Source organism: Suncus etruscus, chromosome 14 (assembly GCF_024139225.1).
Source record: "Suncus etruscus isolate mSunEtr1 chromosome 14, mSunEtr1.pri.cur, whole genome shotgun sequence".
NCBI lineage: Eukaryota > Metazoa > Chordata > Mammalia > Eulipotyphla > Soricidae > Suncus > Suncus etruscus.
Window position 1 is genome coordinate 89,402,037 of NC_064861.1, and position 19,711 is coordinate 89,421,747.

The 19,711-nt window shown below is 54.3% G+C and overlaps 2 protein-coding genes across 2 annotated transcripts; one reads left to right on the forward strand and one right to left on the reverse strand.

Annotated features, from left to right (window-relative positions):
- The first annotated feature begins 266 nt into the window (after positions 1 to 266).
- POLR1G (RNA polymerase I subunit G) lies at positions 267 to 3,258 on the forward strand. The gene is made up of 3 exons (XM_049787277.1): positions 267 to 372; positions 692 to 833; positions 1,744 to 3,258. Exons 1-3 carry the CDS (start codon positions 351 to 353, stop codon positions 3,029 to 3,031), a joined length of 1,452 nt encoding a protein of 483 aa, XP_049643234.1. The 5' UTR covers positions 267 to 350; the 3' UTR covers positions 3,032 to 3,258.
- Positions 3,110 to 11,634, reverse strand: ERCC1 (ERCC excision repair 1, endonuclease non-catalytic subunit). Its single transcript, XM_049787301.1, has 10 exons — positions 11,460 to 11,634; positions 10,375 to 10,483; positions 8,803 to 9,018; positions 8,279 to 8,382; positions 7,478 to 7,577; positions 6,407 to 6,483; positions 4,542 to 4,641; positions 3,659 to 3,730; positions 3,468 to 3,536; positions 3,110 to 3,212 (listed from the first exon to the last, which is right to left on the reverse strand). The coding sequence occupies exons 2-10, from the start codon at positions 10,462 to 10,464 to the stop codon at positions 3,132 to 3,134; spliced, it is 909 nt and encodes a 302-aa protein (XP_049643258.1). The 5' UTR covers positions 10,465 to 10,483; positions 11,460 to 11,634; the 3' UTR covers positions 3,110 to 3,131.
- Positions 11,635 to 19,711: the final 8,077 nt, after the last annotated feature.

Here is a 19,711-nt window from a genome sequence, read left to right on the forward strand (position 1 = left end):
GAGGCTTTCGGGGACCCCCCCCACCCGATGGCGAAGGGGAAGGGACCCCACCCCCACCCCGAAGCACAAACTCTTTAAATTCGTACCTGTCTCTTTAAGGATCCCAGCTCAGTCGCAATGCCTGCGCCTTTAAGAACTCCCGGCGCCGAATGGAGCCGCTGCCCCTTTAAGGCGACGTCTGGGCAAATCCCGTCGGCGAAACCCGCGCGCGCATGCGTAGTGCGTGCGTGCAGGGAAAGTGACGATTGCGCAGGCGCGGCGGGATCCGGAGTTGAGCTGAGCGGCTGCTTTGGGGAGTCTCGGCCGCACGTGGTCTGCAGCGGGCCCGGAAGAGCCGTGCGCGCTGGGGCATGGCGGGGACCCCCGCTGGCGGTGGGTAGCTTTGGGGAGGGTCGTCTGGGGTGCACGGGGAGCCTCCCAGGAATGTTCAGACACAAAGTGGGGCGTCCCCAGACTCTGGGATCTATGCAGCGTGATGATCCTACTTTTGGGGGTTGTGTTGGGGGAATCCCGAAGGTGTCAGGTTGTCTTGGGGGGTGGTTGTTGGTGCAGAGAAAGTTGGGCAGGGAGGAGAGACCCTGTGAGGGGAATTGGGGGTACTGAAGGCCTTGGTGGGGAACCCCCTCGGGGCAGAACTGGGTTTCCTGGAGCATCAAACTGGTCTGAAAGTTTCACCCCCTTTTTTTGGCAGGTGCTGCTCGGTTCTCTTGCCCCCCCAACTTCATAACGACAGCCCCAGCTTCGAAGCCCTGTCGCCTGTCCCTGGAGGCCTTGACAGGTCCAGATACGGAATTATGGCTCATCCAGGCCCCTGTAGACTTCGTCCCAGCCTGGTGAGTGACCCAGACTGCAATACACCCCCAAACTTACATTTGTTTTTTTTTGGGGGGGGGGCACACACAGCCTTGCACAGAGGCTGCTTTCTCTAGCTTTTGGGAACTTGAAGTTGTTAGGGCTCAAACTTGTCTTTTTTGGGAGGAGGCCACACCCAGCAGTGCTTAGGGGGTTACTCCTGGCTCTTTGCTCAGAAGTCACTCCTGGCAGGAGCAGCATCATTTGGGATGCTGGGGATCAAACCCGGGTCCTTCCGGGTCATCTGCATTGCGAGGCAAACACCCTACTGCTGTGCTGTTACTCTGGCCCCTAGAACTCGGGTCTTCTGCTTGCAAACCTACACCACAGACCTTTGCGCTGCTTCCCCCAGCACTTTATTTGGGGATACATTCTGCAGTGCTCTGGGCTGACTCCTGTTCTTAAGGTTTCTTTTGAGAGGAGGGCTGCGATTTGTTGTTTTGGGGCCACAACTGATGTACTCAGGGTTTATTCTTTTTTTTTTTGGGGGGGGTTTGGGTTTTGGGCCACACCCGGCGGTGCTCAGGGGTTACTCCTGGCTGTCTGCTCAGAAATAGCTCCTGGCAGGCACGGGGGACCATATGGGACATTGGGATTCGAACCAACCACCTTTGGTCCTGGATCGGCTGCTTGCAAGGCAAACGCCGTTGTGCTATCTTTCCGGGCCCAGGGTTTATTCTTATGGGGTTCCGGGGATCATATGGGATGCTGGGGATCAAACCCAGGTGGGCTGTGTGCAAAGTAAGTGCTCCCTGTTATCCTAACTCTCCAGCCCAAGGGGTGGGATTTAGATGGGTGGTCCAGAGAAACCCAGAAATTGTAATTTCTTGGATCACAGCAAAAAAAAAAAAAACCTGACCCCTGTCCTTTCTGCCCTCCTTCCCCTGCCAGCCTCAACGGGCGCCTGGTGCCCCTCGCTGGCTCCCAGATGGTGAAGGGCAAAGTGGATGGAAAGCGACATCGTTACCGAGTCCTCAGCAGCAGCGATTCTGGGACTGGGGTGGCCACTCTTCTGGCCCCCTCAGAAACTGGAGGGGGCCTCACCTGTGCTCCAACCCCTCTGGGCAGCCTGAGGATCATTGAGGGTCCCCCAAAGGCCACATCTGGAATCCCACTGCAGTCCATTCCCGCCAGCCCTGCACCCCAGATTCCTGAAGGTCTGAGACCCCGATTTTGTGCCTTCGGGGGAAGCCCCCCGGTCACTGGACCCACGGCAGCCTTGGCACTGAGCTCTCCGGCCTCAGGGAAGCGGAAAAAGAAGAGGCATCAGCCAGAAGCAGGGGTACCTGGAGAGCCCCTGAATGGACTGGATGCCCTGGAGGTAGATGCAGTTTTGGGGGTCCCAGAGATGGCGGCGGGGAAGAAGAGGAAGAGGAAGAAACAGCAGCTGGAAGAGCTGGAGGGGGCAGAGCTGGGGGGCACAGAGGCCCTCCCGGCAGAGACACAGGAGCCTCTGGGGGTGCCAAGCCCAGCACGCCCCAAAAAGAAGAAGAAGCGGCACAGAGAGGCAGAAACCACCGAGTTGGCTTTGGAGATGCTGGAGCCAGCGGTAGAGATGCCGGAGCCGGTGGTAGAGATGCCAGAGCTAGCGGTAGGGACCATGGAGCCCCCAGACAGGACCGTGGAGGGACCCCAACTCTGGGGTGAAATGGACCTACTGGATGACAGTGGCCTGCAGGTCCCCAAAAAGAAAAAAAGACGGAAGGGGGCAGAGGAGGTCCCGGAGGAGTATCAGCTGCAACCAGCGATGGAACCCCAAGAAGAAACCGTCACACTGCCATCCCCCAAAAAGAAAAAGAAGAAAGAAAAGGAGCACCAAGAGCCAAAGGAGCTGGACCCTGGGGTGATGGAGCCGGAAGTTGAGCCTCCAGCACAGGTCGCTCAGCCCCTCACCAAGCAGAGGAAGAAAGACAGGAGGTCATTTGTCCCAATGGAGCCCCAAGAAGAGGGACCCGGGTTTGAGCTGTTGGATATTCTCAAGCCTCAGGCAGTGTCACCGCCTGCCAAGAGAAAGAAAGAGAAAAGGCACAGGGTGGCAGAACCAGGAACTGACGCGACCGAGCCCCAAGGGGAGACAGTAGACCTGGAGCTGGTGTCTCAGCACCTTGGGGAACCCCCGAGCCACGAGAAGAAGCGAAAGAAGAAGAAGCTGCAGCCAGATTCTGGGGAGCTGAGCTGAGCCGAGGAGCTCCCTGTGCCTGCAGAAGGCAAAGAAACCCCCCTTTTCGCGCACCCAGACACCAGCCAGAGACTGGGCTAGGCAAACAAATGCTTTATTGCTATGGGGTGTGCCCCCTGGCAGCAGAGTCCTGGGGTACTTTCAAGAAGGGCTCATGCAGCACATCGTAGAGTCTCCGGGCCTGGTGGGAAGGGGGAAGATGACGATTAAAAGAGCCCTTTGGGGGGGACCTTGAAGTAGATGTTTCTAGTGATTTCTCTCCCAGGAGGGGGGCACTCGCTGATACCTCCCCTTCAAACACTGAAGGAGCTGGGGGAATCCCCTGCCTTCCTGGAGCTGTTTCCACCTGTCACAGTTTGGGAGTCCCAGAACCAATAACACTGAGCTCTGCATTCCCTTTTAATTTTGGGGTCCCTCCCTCTCCTGGAGCTCTTACCTTTTGGGGTCCCAGGCCTGGACACAATGCTAGGTCTTCTCTGGAAGCAGCAATGAGCTGTTCAAGAGACTGGGGGTGGGGGGCAAGAGGTAGGGTCAGAGGGTTGAGGGGAGCTCCAACTCTGCCTGGCCAGCCAGGTGGAAAGAGGGGAGTTCCAGGGGGAGAAAGTTATGGGAGTAGGGTTGCCTCACCCCAAAAGCGGCCAGGAGGGTCTGACTGTCTGTCTTGTTGACTGACTTCACGGTGGTCAGACAGTCAGTCACCTGCAGGGGAAGAAGGTGGGGTGCTGGGTGGGAAAAAGAGGAAATGGGGGGGTCCAGGTTGTATAGCAGGTCGAGTAAGGCATTTATTTGCCTTGCACAACCCAGGTTCAATCCTCGGCATCCTATATGGTCCCTGAGTTCCGCCAGGATTGATGCCTGAGCACAGAACCAGGAGTACCCCTGAGCATTGCTAGGTGTGGAACAAAAGATAAGTGATGGGGATGTGGGATCCCCAAACTGCAGAATGGATTTAGGTGCAGGTTTCACACTTCTTACCTGGCAGACCTCTCTGGGCCTGTGCAGGCAACTGGGAGTCTGCTGTCCCCCCTCAGTGAATTTCACTTGGAATTCCTGTCCCAGTACTGGCAGGAGACAAGCAAATCCCTCCATGCCCCCCCATTACTGCATGGGTCAGGTGGGGCGTCGAGTTTCTGGTCAGCTAGTGGGAAGCCCCCAGCTGTGTGACCTTACAAGAAGAGTCCCCAGAAAAGGCATAAAGGGGGGGGCTGGGGGGCTCCCCACCACAGTTGGGCTGTTGGAACCAGCCTCAACCCTTTTCTCAGCACCAGCTCTAGTTATGGGGAGACAAGTGGAAAGGGGGCACCTGCTCGAAACACCCAATTTGAGCATCCAGAGAAACCCACATTCTGCCCTTCAAAGGCAGCCTGGGAATCAGGGAGGATGGCATGGAGCTGAGATTAGAAGAAAATGGACAGGAAGGGGCAGCCATACGGTGCTGAGTAGGTTGGACTGCCAAGGGCACTGGGGAACCCCTTCTAACTGCCTTTGGGGTTGAGAGCTGAGGCCTTACCCGGGAGACGAAGTCCTGCTCCAGTTTCTCCATCAGGAGGTCAGCTGGCTTCTGCTCGTAGGCCTTGTAGGTCTCCAGGTAGCGGCCCGCCTCCTCGGGGCTGGGGTCAGAGGTCAGTGGGGTCAGGCCTTAGACTTGGTTATTAGGGCAACCACATCCAGAAGTACCCAATCCAAGTAATCAGAAAACCACAGTCCCAACTGCCCTCAGAATATTTTTTGGGGAGGCTGGCCCCTAGAGGAAACTTTTGGGGGGCCACACCCAGTGGTGCTTAGGTTACTCCTGGCTCTGCACTTTGTAATCACTCCCGGTTGTGCTCGGGGACCATATAGGATGCTGGGGATCAAACAAGGGTCAGCTGTGTGCAAGGCAAGCTCTGGTTCCCAACAATCTTGTTATCATTTGTTTGTTTGGGGCAGCCACACCCTATGGCACTCGGGTAGCTCCTGGCAGGCTCGGGGGACTATATGGGATGCCAGGGATCGAACCCAGGTGAATTACATGAAAGGCCAGTGTTTATCCCTCTGTACTGTCCTCTCTTCCTCTCCCCTCTCCACAGCAAGCCCGAGAGAGGGTGCAACTTTGGCAGCTGGATCTCTGGCGTTGGCCTCCACACCCAACTGGCTCCACATCTGTCCACTTTGTACCCTCAGAATCTGGTTCTTTCCACATGAGCTTGACCTCATTTATGGAAGGATTGCAAAATCTGCCAGGCTGGCTGGCAAGGCGGGCCAGTGTTCCCTGGGGTGCAGGAGTGGGGGGGCACCTGACCAGTTCATGACCTTCTCCACACCCCCAGGGCCCAAGCGTGTCAGCGAGAGGCTGAGTAATCACCAAGATTATGGGAGACCCAGGTTTGACCCTGCACCGCTGGGTCCCCTGAGCACCACTGGGTGTGGATTGAAAATGCCAAAACTTGTCTGGAGAGAGTACAGCGGGTAAGGTGCTTGCCTTACAAATGTCTAACCCGGGTTCGATCCCCATGATCCCATATGGTCCCCCAAGCACTGCCAAGAATGATTCCTGAGTGCAGAGCCAGGAGGAACCCCTGAGCACCACCAAGTGTGCCCTAAGTGCCCCTCCTCTTCCCCAAAAAAGGAGATTTTAGGGCTGGAGAGTTCACTCAGCAGCAGACAAGAGCCTATGGCTGGGGCATGTACTTTTTGGGGGAGGGGTGGTTTGGGTCACACCTGGTAGCACTCAAAAGTTACTCCTGGCTCTGTGCTCAGAAATGGCTCCTGTAGGCTCAGGGGATCATATGGGATGCTGGGATCGGATCGAACCCGGGTCTGTCCCAGATAGGCCGCATGCAAGGCAAACTCCCTACTGCTGTGCTATCACTGCAGTCCCCTAGCATGTGTATTGTACAACCTGCGTTGAATCCTCCCTCAACTTGACTCCTGGGGCTCCCTGGGTCAACTCTGGAGGGCCCTTTCCCACCAGGCTCTAGGAGCTGAAAATCACCATTGGTACCCCAAGACCACCTGAGCACTACTTGGAAGGTTAAAGAAAATATACCTAAGACCCACCCTCAGCACCAAAAAAAAAAAAAAATTGGGGGGTGGGGGGGAAGGGTGCCACACCTGGCCATGCTCAGGGGTGACTCCTGGTTCTGTGGTCAGGGATCACTCCTAGCAGGCTCGGAGGACTATGGGGTGCCGGGGATCGAACTTGACTCAGCTGCATGCAAGGCCAGTGCCCTCCCTGCTGTACTATGGCTCTGGCCCTCCAAAATGTCAAAAAAGTTCCTATTGATACATGAAAAGGGACCTGAGCGAGCAGCAGGCCTGGGGTAGAATCTCTGCAAGGGGTCAGGGGTTTGGGGGAACCAGGGCAGGCCGGGAGGGGGACAGCCACCCACTCACCTCCAGGCAAGGATCAGGGTGCAGTCGGCCAGGATACACATCTTAGCCAGCTCTTTGAGGGCCTGCTGCGGGTCTTTCTGGAAGAAACTCAGCATGAGGGACCCAGACACAGCTCAAGGTCTTACCCTACATAAGCACCCAGGGGTGTTGGGCTACACAGTGCTGGAACCCCACAGGAGCTGAGACACGACCAGGCCCTGCCCTTTTGGGACCCATAGTCTGTTTTTTTTTTTTTTTTTTGGGGGGGGGGAGGTGGCAGCTACTCCCACCTGGGGACAGTGAAGAGTCAGCAGAGTAAATGTCCCACCTGAAAAATCAGGGAGGACTTCTTAGAGGAGGGGGCCATATGCATGGGGACCAGAGAGTTTGAGGCGGTGTGCAGGAGGCACAGGAGAGCACACAGGGCATAAGAGCAGGTGGGTACAGTGTGTCCATGGGGCAGAGGACAGCAGAAGCTTGGGAATAGGTCTGGGGAGTGGGGATTAGAGGGCTATAGTCACACAGACCCTTCAGAGATGTTTTAGGGACACCATGGGTGTGGGATTGGGGTGGGGCAGGACCCCATGAGGCTCTTCAGCTGGACACTAAAAGATTCCTCTGTACAAGACTGAACAATAGCACAGTGGGGAGTGCATTTGCCATGCATGCAGCTAACATGGGTTCAATCCCCGGCATCCTCTATGGGTCCCCCAAGTATTTCGAGGAATGATTCCTGAATGCGGAGCCAGGAGTAACCACTGAATACTGCTGGGTGTGGCCCAAAAAATGCTTCCTCAGGGGGCCAGAGTATGCAGCTAACCGGGGTTCAATACCTGGCATCCCATATGATTCCCTGAGCACTACTAGGTATGAACCCCCCCCCCAATGAAGTTTCCTCTGTCCACCCAAGGTCACAGGTAGTTACGGGGGCTGTGTGCTGGACAAGCAGATGGGTGGGGAGGAGGAGACAGGGGTCCTAACTCTGCCCATGTGGGGGACCATGGTGTGTGTGGACGTTTCTGGATGAGACGGGATGGGAAGGGGCCTCACGCACCCACCTCACAGATGGAACTACTGAGGCTGTAAACTCACCACGTCCACCTGCACCAGCAGGACACGAAGCGCAAAACTCTTGCCCAGGCCCTGCAGCCGCTCGTGGATGTAGTCGGGGTGGAGATTGTGGTAGCGGAGGCTGGGGACAGACAGAGAGGGTGACCCGGACCATCTCCAGGCTGGTGTCCCCGGGTCCCGGGGGCCCAGGAAGTGCAGCTTCAGCTCAGAAATCGAATGGATATGCAGGCGACTAGGGTTCAATTCCCAGCTCACCGTATGGTCCCCCAAACCCAACTAGGAATGACTCCTGAGCACAGATCTGGGAATAAGTCCTGAGCACTGACAGGTGTGGCCCCCAAACCACAACCAAATGACACTTGCCCAAGGCCAACTGCAATGGAGGGAAGGACATAGGTACTGGGGAGAGCCTTGGAAGGCCTCTCTAGGGGAAGTAGGGGAGACAGGGAACAGGAGTCAGGGGTGCTCGCAAACCTGCAGACTAGGGGCTCCTGGGCAAGTTGGTCTCAATTGGGCACCCAGGGAGTTGGCTAGAAGGAGGTTCTGCTTATTTGGCAGGAACTTGGGGATATCCCTAACAAGGGCCCCAGCTCTGCACCCCACAAGAAAGACAGGAATTCAGAAATGTCACCAGCTTGGGGCTCCCCAGGGCAGGAGGAGAATGAGGAAACATTCCTCCTCAACCCCAGGCCTGGATGTCAGGGACAGGAATGGCTTGGCCAGCCTCCATCTCCTCCCTCAGACCCCATGTCCACCCCACGCCTCCTCCCTCAGACCCTGAGTCCATCCCAGCCTCCTCCCTCATCCCGGGATCAGCCTCACCTGAGGAACAGGGCACAGGTGCTCTGGCCAAGCACATAGTCGGGCTGCACCTCCCCGAACTCCCAGGGCACGTTGCGCACAAACTGCAGGACGGGGTTGCCTCTCTGTGGGGGGGGGGGCATGGCTGCTGACCTGGGTGGACCCCCACCCCCTGCTGTCCCAGAACGTCCCAGACACCCCCCCAAAAGTGACTGAGTATGGCAGAGCCATAAGTACCCACACACACAGACAGCATGAGGCAGCCTGACTTCCTGTACCCCAAACCCACTCTGAGCCCCTCCCCGAGGTTGGGAGACAAACATGTACCCCACAAACAGCTGAGGTGCTCTGCACTGGTACACGTCTGTGGCCCCTTTTATTTGCTGAAGGTCTGAGGTTGGGAGGAGATGACGCATGAGACCCCCCAAAAGTGCTTATCTGCCTGGACCCGACGCCCCCAACTCCAGAACTGGGGGACGACCACTACCCAGGCCTGGGGCTGCCACCGCTGACCCCCAGTTCCTGACAACCCATCCTGGTCTCACCTGCCGGGGGCTCACAATGATGCTATTGGATTTGGTGGCAGGTTTGGGTGCCTGATTGGGGGGGTCCCCGGTGGAGAGTGTGGGCGCAGAGCCCCCCTGAGGTCCTGAGAGGGCATATTCAGCATAGCTCTGGGGGGCCGGCTGGGCTGGGGGTGCTGGCTGGGCTGGAGGGGCCGAGCTGGGGAAGTTCCGTGTGGACTTGAACAAGGGCTTGGCCTGGCCAGAAAAATCAGAAAGCGGGGTTAGGGGTGGGGGCACATGCCTCACACACAGCTGATCCCAGTTCCATCCCAGGCACCATATTGGGTCCCCAGAACGAGCTGTGCTATGGCCCTGCCAACCTGTCTCACGCCCTTACCACTTTCACATCTTAGAAACATCACGTCCTCCGAGAGGCCCCCCCTGACTAAGTCTGCAAGAAGCCGTCTGTCACACCCTCAGACTTTGGCCCGCTTACTGTGGCGTCACCTATTGTTCAGGGACGGGGACATAGCTGAGAAGTGTCTCATCGTCAGGTGAGGCCCCAGTCACAGGAATGTCAACCGGTGTGACACCATACACCCAGGTGACATGCTGCAGTTTCTGACAAAGCTGTTTTCTTCTTTGGGAGGTTGGGGTGTCATCAGGGGACCATGTGGGGCCTGGGATCTACCTAGGCAAAGCAGCCACCCACTCTTAGAAAGCTCTTTTGTTTGGTTTTGGGCCACACCCAGCGAAACTCCGGGGTGACTTCTGATGGAGCTTGTGGGACCCCGTGGGATGCCGAGGATCGAACCTGGGTGGGTTGCATGCAAGACAGACATCCTCCCCGCTGTGCTCTCTCTCCGGCCCCCTTATAAAGCTTCTTAAACTGGGCCAGAGCAATAATACCGCAGGTAGGGCTGGTATAGAGCTGACCTGGGTTCGAACCCAGCAGCCCAGAGGGTCCCCCGAGCTTGCCAGTAGTGATTCCAGAGCACATAGCCAGGAGTGACCCGTGCATAGCTGGGTGTGGCCCCAAAACAGACGAATACAACAAAGCTTCTGAAACCAAGTAGGGGTTGTGGAGCTTAATGTGGAGATGCTGAGAAACTGGTTCTAAAATGAAATCCCTGGGGCTGGAGAGATAACACAGTGGCAGGGCGTTTGCCTTGCACTTGGTTGACCCCGGATGGATCCACACAGTTCGATCCCCGGCATCCCATATGAGCTCGGTCATATCAAACTCAGACAGGCACTGGGTGTAGAGCAGCGGGCAGGGCCCTTGCCTCCTACACTACTGAGCTGGATGTGATTCCCGGGCACTACAAATGATCTCCTAAGCACTGCCAGGAGCTATTCATGAATACTGAGTTTAGAGTCAACACTGTTGGGCATGGCTCCGAACCAAATGAAAGGAACTACCAAATCCTCTCTCCCCAGGACTATCATTCCCCTGCCTTGAACTTCTCTTAGCACCACCAGGAAGGTTTTCAGAAAGGAAAACTGATGCCCCAAAGCCCCCCAGATCCCCAACATTTCCTACCTGACCGGGAACCCACACCCCTTCCTCCCAGCAACCCTCCCTGTTGGCCCCCCATCACCCTGGCCTACCCGGGCCAGAGGAATCTCGTCCTCATCCAGGGGTATGAAGAACTTCTTAGGGGGTGGCCCGGGGGTTTGGGACGTGCCCTCTTCATCCATCCCAAGATCTTTCAGGGGCCTAGAAAAATCGAAAAGGTAGTGGTGAGACTGCGTGAGACGCCCAAGTCCTCATTCCCTCGCACGCTGGACAACCCCCAATGTTAGCCACTTCCCTCCACCCCCATTAGAAAAATCCCGGCAGTTCTAATCCCAGTACTGGGGCCCATACGATAGAATTGTGGGGAGGGCATTTGCCTTGCTCCAGGAAGATCTGAGTTTGATCCCCAGTACCCCCACATGGTCCTAGGAGCACCATCTGGTACAACCCTGAGCATTGCCCAGTGTGGCTCAAAATAAATAAGTAGGGCCAGAGAGATAGCACAGCAGGTAGGGCATTTGCTTTGCACTCTGCCGACCTGGGTTTGATTCCGGGCATCTCATATGATCCCCTGAGCCTGGCCAGGAGTGATTCCTGAGTGCAGAGCCAGGAATAACCCCTGAGTGATGCCAGGTATACCCCCCCAATAATCCAAAAATAAAGAAATGAAACATACACACACAAAAAACCTACACACCCAGAATTTTAGAGGGCCAGAGACAGTACTGAGGGAAATGTGCTAGCCTTGCATACAGCAGGCCTGGATTTGATTCCTGGCATCCCATATGGTCTCCTGAGCCCCACCAGGAGCACAGAGCAAGGGGTAAGCCCTGAGCATCGTCCAGTATAGTATAAATAATAAATTAAACAGCAAAAACAAAACTCTAAATACTTTAGGGGGCCAGAGCGATCATACTGCGGGAAGGACACCCCTGAGCACCGGCAGGAATCAGCCCTGAGCACCATCGCCTCCATGTGGCCCAAAAAGCAAATAAAAAATCAATTAAAAAAAATAAAATCGAGCACCCCAAGTTTCAGAGTGGTTGCACGGGCCACCTCGCCCCACCCCCTTGTTGGCCCCGCCCTCACAGGGCCACCCCGCTGCTGGATCCGGTACCGATGACTGTCACCAAGCCCTTTCGACCCAACCCACCAGTCCTACTGTCGCGGAACTCACCTGTCAGTGCTCCGCGCCACCCGGAAAAAAATGTATATATCACCCGAGGAGTAGAGATGTCCCTACCGCCGGCGCGGCCAGCGCGGCTCCTAGCCCGCCGCACTTCCGGCCTCTCTAGCTCCCGAGAGTGCCTCTCACCGTTCCCCGGAAGGCGGAGCGACCGGGAGAGGGGACGTTCCCCGCGCCGCACTCTATGGTCCTGGAGGACCTCGTAACCTGGATTCCCAAGCCCTGTCAATTTCAAGCGCCTTGACTTTGACATTTCGGGAGCGCCGGGGATCAGCCCCGCTACACTCGGATCCCGAGGGATCGCGGGACAATATGAAATCCTTTTTCTAGATCCTGGCTGGGTTGGGAATGGCAGTTCTGCCATTGGTATGATTTGGCCTTTATTGATTAGTTGATTGATTGGATGATTGATTTCCCCAAGCTTCCCTGATCGCCTGGTTTCAGGTAGCTGGAGGGTGGTGACAATCTTGGGCATCGATCGAGTCGCCGCTGGAGCGGAGCGGGGAAAGATAGTAAGGTTCCCCGGTAGGGCTGATCCCGAGTGGGCAGGGAGAGAGGCCAGGCGAGGGGGTGGAGGGGACCAAGGCAGCCCCGGGGCCTCCTGAGTGAGGAAGGGACAGGAGAGCCGAGTCCCGAGTGATGAGTTATTCTTAGTCATTTCCTGCAGGTTCGTATCACACTGTTCCAACTGGCAGCTCGCGCTGATTACTAAGGAGAGGAAACCTTTTTTTTTTTTTTTTTTTATGCTTTTATTGGCCTGAGATGTTTTTGTCTTAGGTGAACGGCTTTGTCATATCCTTTGCTCATTTTATTTTTTATTTTGCTGGGGGGTTGAGATGTCTTTGTTTATGGCCCATTCATTTGGAGGAGCACTTGGTGGATTCCGAGTCTCATTCTTAGTCAGTTGTGCGTGTTTCAGATATTTCCTCCTCCGATTGTGTGGTTCTGTTTGGATTGTATTTGTTGTATCTCTTCCCCCCACCCGGCTGTGCTGGTCCACCTTCCTCCTGTACCACTTTTCCAAGCGCACTGCAGGCAGGTCTGTTTAGGTCCTTTTAGTCATTTCCTTCATATCTCTGTCTTCCTCGTACTTAGGATGCACTGTTTTATTTTGATTTGTTTTGATCTCCAGCAAGCAAATTCTTCCCTCTTCGGTTTCAAACTATTTAGCCATTTGTGGTTACTGTTTTGTTTTCTTTTTGGGTCACACCCAGCAATGCTCTGGGGTTACTCCTGGCTCTGCACTCAGGAATCACACCTGGTGATGCTCAGGGGATCATATGGGATGTGGGTGATTAAACTCAGGTCGACTGCATGCAAGGCTCTGGCCCCCATTATTTTAGGCAGGGGCAACTCCCTAAGGTGCTCCAGACTATTCCTGCTTCTGCACCTTGGGATCACTCTTGGCAGCTCAGGGAATCAGAAAGGAGTGCTGGAGATCAAACTTGGTCAGCCGCATGCCAGGCAAACACCCTATCCACTGTACTAACACTCCGACCCCCTGCCTAACCGTTCTTGAAACCATTTTATCTTCTAGAAGAACTTTAATAGCTATTTTACTAATTCCACAAAATAACTTTTGGGAGGATGGCGGCTATGAATCAAGTGGTAGAACATACACTGAGTATATCTGAGTACTTCTAGGCTTGGCCCCCCCCAAACAAAAACAAAACAAAAAGAAGATATCTATCAAGGCATTGCTTCACATCCCACTTAACCTGATTCTATCTCAGGCACCATATATGGTCACTTCTGCGCACAGAGCCAAGAGTATTTCCAGAGGGCCAGAGCAATAGTACAATGGATAGGGTGTTTGTCTTGAATGTGGCTGACCTGACATCCCATATGGTCCCCCGAGTCTGCCAGGAGTGATTTCTGAGTGCAGAACCAGGAGTAACCCCTGAGTGCTGCCGGATGTGGACCCCCCACAAAACAAAACAAAACAAAAAGATATTGTTTTGTTATCTTTTTTTTCTTTCTTCTTCTAAATAGATATTTATAACACCTAGAAGGACTCCTCCTAGGGTTTTTTTGTTTGTTTGTTTGTTTGTTTGTTTGTTTGCCTTTTCTTTTTTTTTCTTTTCTTATATCTCCAATACAACCACATTACTGAAATCACCTTGATCAGCCTCATAATTTGGGGGGGGGAAGTGGATGGTACCAAGACCAGACAGTCAAATGTTCATTTGGTGGAAATAAAAAATATGATCAGACTTGAATACCAAATCCAAAGTCGACGACAAGAGAATCGATACCCAATCTACAACAAACTGTACAAGTGGAGAACAGTTACACTAGGGGCAAAAGAAGGGAGATGTGGGAATCATGCTGGGAAAAGAGATGGAGGGAGGACAACACTGGTGGTGGGAATGCCCCTATTCATTAAATATTACTGTGAAAGATTCGTAATTCACTTTGACCACAATACAAATTTAAAAAGATATCTAGATATATGGATAGATTCCTAACATCTTGTTCATAGCTGCAAAAATATTCCTATCCCTTGTGAAGGGAACCGAGTTAGGCCCCCCCAGTTTAGAAAAGGAATAAATCCCAAGCCTGCAACTCCGCCTTTGTCCATCAGGGAGCGGTGTCTCCCCGCGGGAAACTGAAGCGTCGTGGGGTGGGGGGAAAACTCGGCGCGCCTGGGACCCCCGGGGACCCCTTATCTGCTCCCCACTGGGCTCTGCGCCCCCAAAGACCTTGCAGCCGACGAATAACGCATCTTAGCATGGGGTGGGCACTGTGTAAAGGGTGAACAGGCACAACCTCTATCCTGGGGTGCCTTTTTTTCTTTCCCCCAAGTTTTATTCCCAACTTTTTGGGGACCCCCCTGAGCTCCCCGATTTCGGGGAAAGGGATTGCAAAGCTCCAATTTCCATCCACTCTAAGACTCTGCACCCTGCCCAGCGCCTCCCCAATCTCAGGGCCTGGAGAAGGGGCAGCCCAGTGGAGGGGGATCCCTAGGCCCACTCCCACTGATCCCCAAAAATCCAAACTTGGGGTGCCCCCCCCCGCACCGGGCGGGACTCCCCCTGCGGTGCTCCTGGCTGCAGGAGTCTTGGTGGAAGGCTCTGGAAGCATGGGGGCGCGGCCGGCCCAAGCGCCGCAGTGGCCCGGCCGGTGTCCCCCGCCCGCCCGCCGCTAAACTTAGCCTTGGTGACGCGGGGCCGGGACTTGGGGGGCCGGGCCGCTATTTATAGCCCCGGGCCCGAAAATAGAGGCTCCGAGAGGCCCGGATGACGCGGGAGCCGCGGGGCTGACTCAGCCGGGCCCCAGCCGAGCTGGAGCGGAGGCCCCGGAGGAAGGGGGACACGCCGGCCGGCTGGGGAGGCAGAACCGACACCCTCCATTCCTCCCTCCGGGCACCCCGAGGTCCCCCCTCCATCGCCCACCCTGGTCCCCCTGGCAGGGGCTGCTGCTTGGGGAGACTGAGATTGGATCCCAGGCCCCCAGATGCTCAGATCACTAACTTTATAGGGGAGCTCTGCAGGCCCAGGAGGGGTTCTGGGCGAAGGCACCCCACTTCTCCACCTGCCTGAGCTCCTTGGGTAGGGTCTGCACTCTCAAAGGTAGCATTGAATTTTATTTATTTATTTATTTATTTATTTATTTGTTTGTTTATTTTGGTTTTAGGGTCCCACCCGACAATGCTTGCTCAGGGGTCCCTTACTACTACTCCTGGCTCTGTGCTCAGGAACCACTCCTGGTGGTGTTCAAGGATACCTAGGATAGAACCCCGGGTGGGCGTGCAAGGCAAACGCCCTCCCCGCTCTGCTATGGCTCCAGTCCCCTAAAATAATATTTAAAAACATTTTTTTGTTTGTTTATTTGGGTCACACCTACTCCTGGCTCTGTATTCAGAAGTCACTCCTGGCAGGCTCAGGGGACCATAGGGATGCCGTGATCAAATCCAGATCCGTCCTGGGTCGGCTGCATACAAGGCAAAAGCTCTACCACTGTACTATCTCTCTGGTCCTAGTATTTTAGAAATCTTAATTATTATTGCTTGAGATATAGTACTGCAGGCATGGCGCTAGCCTTGCATGCAGCAGACCTTAGTTAGATCCCAGCACCCCATATGGAACCCCAAGTCAAGCCCTTCAGGAGTGATCCCTAAGTGCAGAGCCAATAAGAGTAATCCCCTGTGCCTAGGCAAGGTGTGGCCCCCAAATGAAAGACTAAATTTTTTATTAAAATTGTTGCTGCTCTTGATCTTCTTTTTTTCTTTTCTTTATTTTATTTTATTTATTTACTTTTGGTTTTTATGGTTTATTTATTTACTTTTGGGTCTCACTTGGCCTCTGCGCTCAGAAATTGCTCCTGGCAGGCTCAGGGAACCCTATGGGATGCTGGGAATCGAACCAGGTCCTTCCTAGGTCAGCGCATGCAAGGCAAATGCCCTACTGCTGTGCTATCTCTCCAGGCCCCCCCCCCATTTTTTCTTTTTCTTTTTTGGGGATATCACACCCAGCGGCGCTCAGGGGTTCCTCCTGGTTCTGCACTCAGAAATCACTCTTGCCAGGCTTGAGGGATCATATGGGATACACCAGAATTTGAACCACCATCAATCCTGGATCAGCTGCGTGCAAGGCAAACTCCTTACCACTGTGCTATCTCTTTGGCCCCTGTTCTTGATTTTCTTTTTCTTTTTTTTTTTTTTCTTTTTTGGTTTTTGGGCCACACCGGTGACGCTCAGGGGTTACTCCTGGCTATGCGCTCAGAAGTTCCTCCTGGCTTGGGGGACCATATGGGACGCTGGGGGATCGAACCGCGGTCCGTCCAAGGCTAACGCAGGCAAGGCAGGCACCTTACCTCTAGTGCCACCGCCCGGCCCCTGTTCTTGATTTTCTTATTCAGATTTTGCTTTTGGTTGCAGAGCTCTGGGCTTACTCTGACTTGATATTTAAGTAAAAGTTCTGGAGGTGCTCGGGGGACCCTATGTGGTGATCGGTGTGGAAGTGGAGTCAAAAGGAAGGCAAGTACCTACCAGCTGTGCCATCTCTATGGCCTGGCCCAAAGGGGGCTCAAGGATCACTCCCAACGGTGCTTGGGGGACCATAGGCAGTGCCTGGAATTAAACTGGGTTCGGTGGCACGCAAGGTCAAGCGCTTAAATCTCTATTCCAGCTTGCCAGCCTGCCAGTTTTTGTGTTTGCTTTTGGGGTTACACTTTGGTTATGCTTAGGGGTTACTTCTGGCTCTGTACTCAGGAATTCATTCTGGCAGTGCTTGGGGAACCATACGGGATGCCGGGAATTGAACCCTGGTGGCTGCGTGTAATGCCAAGGCCCTTCCCACTTTGGTATCGCTCTGGCCCCCACGTTCCATCCGCAGCTCGGTGCCAGGGGTCAAACTCCTGGCAGGGTCTAGGGAACCCTATGAGTTGCTGGGAGTTAAAACCACACCTTTAACCCCTGTACTATTTTTCTGGCCCAAAAACAGCATTTCTCTGGCCATCGATCCTGCATCCTGAGATATCCCCAGATCATCAGCCATAATCAAAGCAGAGACCAGCAATGTTCGACCTTCTACAAGCCCAGCCCAGAGCTTGAAGACCACCCTGGTTTGATTCAGTATTAAGAATTCGCCCCGGAGAGATAGCACAGCGGCGTGTGCCTTGCAAGCAGCCGATCCAGGACCAAAGGCGGTTGGTTCGAATCCCGGTGTCCCATATGGTCCCCCGTGCCTGCCAGGAGCTATTTCTGAGCAGACAGCCAGGAGTAACCCTTGAGCAATGCTGGGTGTGGCCCCCCCCCCAAAAAAAAAAAACAAACAAAACAAAAAAAAAAAAAAGAATTTGCACTTGCAGCCTGAGCGTTGGGATAGTGGGTTGGGCCTTTCCCTTGCATAGGGTCGTTCTGGTTCCATTCCCACTATCCAATATGGTCCCCAGAGCACTACCAGGAGTGATTTCTGAGTGCAGAGCCAGGAGTAACTCTTGAGCACCGCAAAGTACATCATTCACTTGACTTTCCTAATAAGTGTCACTCCCCCATTTGGAGTATAGCCTTTCAGGAAGGAATCTGTCTTTTATTTTATTTTATTTTATTTTTTATTTTTGGCTTTTGGGTCACACCCGGCAGCGCTCAGGGGTTCTTCCTGGCTCTACTCTCAGAAATCGCTGCTGGCAGGCTCGGGGGACCATATGGGATGCCGGGATTCGAACCACCGTCCTTCTGCATGCAAGGCAAACGCCCTACCTCTATGCTATCTCTCCAGCCCCAGGAATCTGTCTTGGTCCCCCACAGCCAGGCCTGGACAAGTATTTGCTGGCTGTCCACCACCAAACCCTTATATCAAACAAGTCAGGTCCACTTTTCTGCCAAGCAGTGAGTTCTCCACGAAGGGAGAGGCCTTCCAAACTCAGGCAAGCAGTGTACCTGACAACTGCTGAGCCTCCCTCCCACCTTCCCTCCACGAAGTCATTTGGCTCTCCCAGCCTCAGTTTCCCCAATTAGAACATGGGATAAGGGTGGGTGGGGGGCAAAAAAAAGCATTGCCTGTAATTCCCAAAGGCTGACGGTAGGGGGCGCAGCGACACAGGCCCTCGCGCAAGACATACCCACAGCCAATGCACCACGCTCACCAGATAACAGACCACGCCCACCACCCACCCGTCCAGGCCCAACTGGTTCTAGGCCACGCCCACCCGCCGGCGGCGGCCCCAGTTCTCGCGAGAGGCGCGCGCTCCCGCGGGAAGTCTCGCGGCGCCGCGTCCATTTTTAACCCGGGCCCGAAATAGCGGCGCCAGATAAGGCAGCGGGACGCGGCGCTTCCGGGGAGTCGCGCGGGGGCGGCGGCGGCTCCCTCCGTGGCTTGGGGGTTCTGCATAGCGACGCCCCTTTATCCCGGGTCATCACCACCACCCCCTTTTCTCCTCATGGCACCTTGTCCAGCCCCCAAACCCTGACCCTGGGTGCCCTAGCTCCAGGCTCCAGACCTTCTAGAACCTTCTGGAACCTTCCGGAATTTTCTGGAACTTTTTAGAACTTTCTGGAACCCCCATGGATCTGGGCTGGGCTGGAGGTCCAGCTTCTAGGAGGTGGGAGGTATTGAGAACACCGACCCCTGGATTTGCATTATTTTTCTTTTTCCTTTTTTTTTTTTTTTTGGATTTGCATATTTATTTTATTTATGTTTTCTTCTTGTGTTAGCTATGAGCAACTGACATGTGTTGCTCATGGTTTCTGGAAGATTGAAAGGCCCCTGCTTGTCCTGTACCAGATTGGGGACACATGTAGGGGTTCTGCCCCTTAAGATTGTGCTCTGTGAGGCTGCACTGTACAGGGTACTTTTGCCTTAGACCAAGAGGACCAGGGCTCCATTCTCACCATCCTATCTGGTCCCCTTCACAGCACCACCAAGAGTGACCGCTGAGTGCAGAGCCTGGTGTGGCCCCAAAACTTAAAATAATAATAAAAAAAGAGGGTCTTTGTCACTCTTCCAGTAGCCCCCAGTCCCAGTTCCACAGTTGATTAGTCTAGCACCTACAACCAGCTGGCATAGTGAACCTGGGTCTCCCCTGTTTGCTCCAGGAGCAAACACCTCCTAATCTGTGTCTCAGAACTGCAGGGATATGCCTTCAGATCTCCAGCCCTGGATATCACAGTCTATATCTTCTCTAGGGCCTAAGATATGGCACGCCTGAAACTGGCCCTGGGGCTGGAGAGATATAGCATGGAGTTAAGGCGTTTGCCTTTCATGCAGGAGGTCATTTGTTCGAATCCCGGCATCCCATATGGTCCCCCGAGCCTGCCAGGAGCGATTTCTGAGCATAGAGCCAGGAGTAACCCCTGAGCGCTGCCGGGTGTAACCCAAAAACCAAAAAAGAAGGAAGGAAGGAACTGGCCCTCATGACCCCAGGGTTAGATATGGTACATCCATATTGCTTCTGGGAAAATCCAGGTAGATCTATGTAAAAAAAAAAAAGCTGGGCCCGGAGAGATAGCACAGCGGTGTTTGCCTTGCAAGCAGCCAATCCAGGACCAAAGGTGGTTGGTTCGAATCCCAGTGTCCCATATAAGTAAATAAGATTGACAAACCATCAGCAAGACTCAGAATGAGTGAAACCCCTAGTAAAAGTAATGAAGTAATGGAGAAAGGGGAGACATCACACACAACCTAGCACAGACCATTCAAATATCAAAATTTACTTGGGAAGTTTTTCTGCTTTTGGTTTTCAGCCACACACAGTGATGCCTAGAGGTTACTCCTGGCCCAGGAATTCTGGAGGTGCTCAGG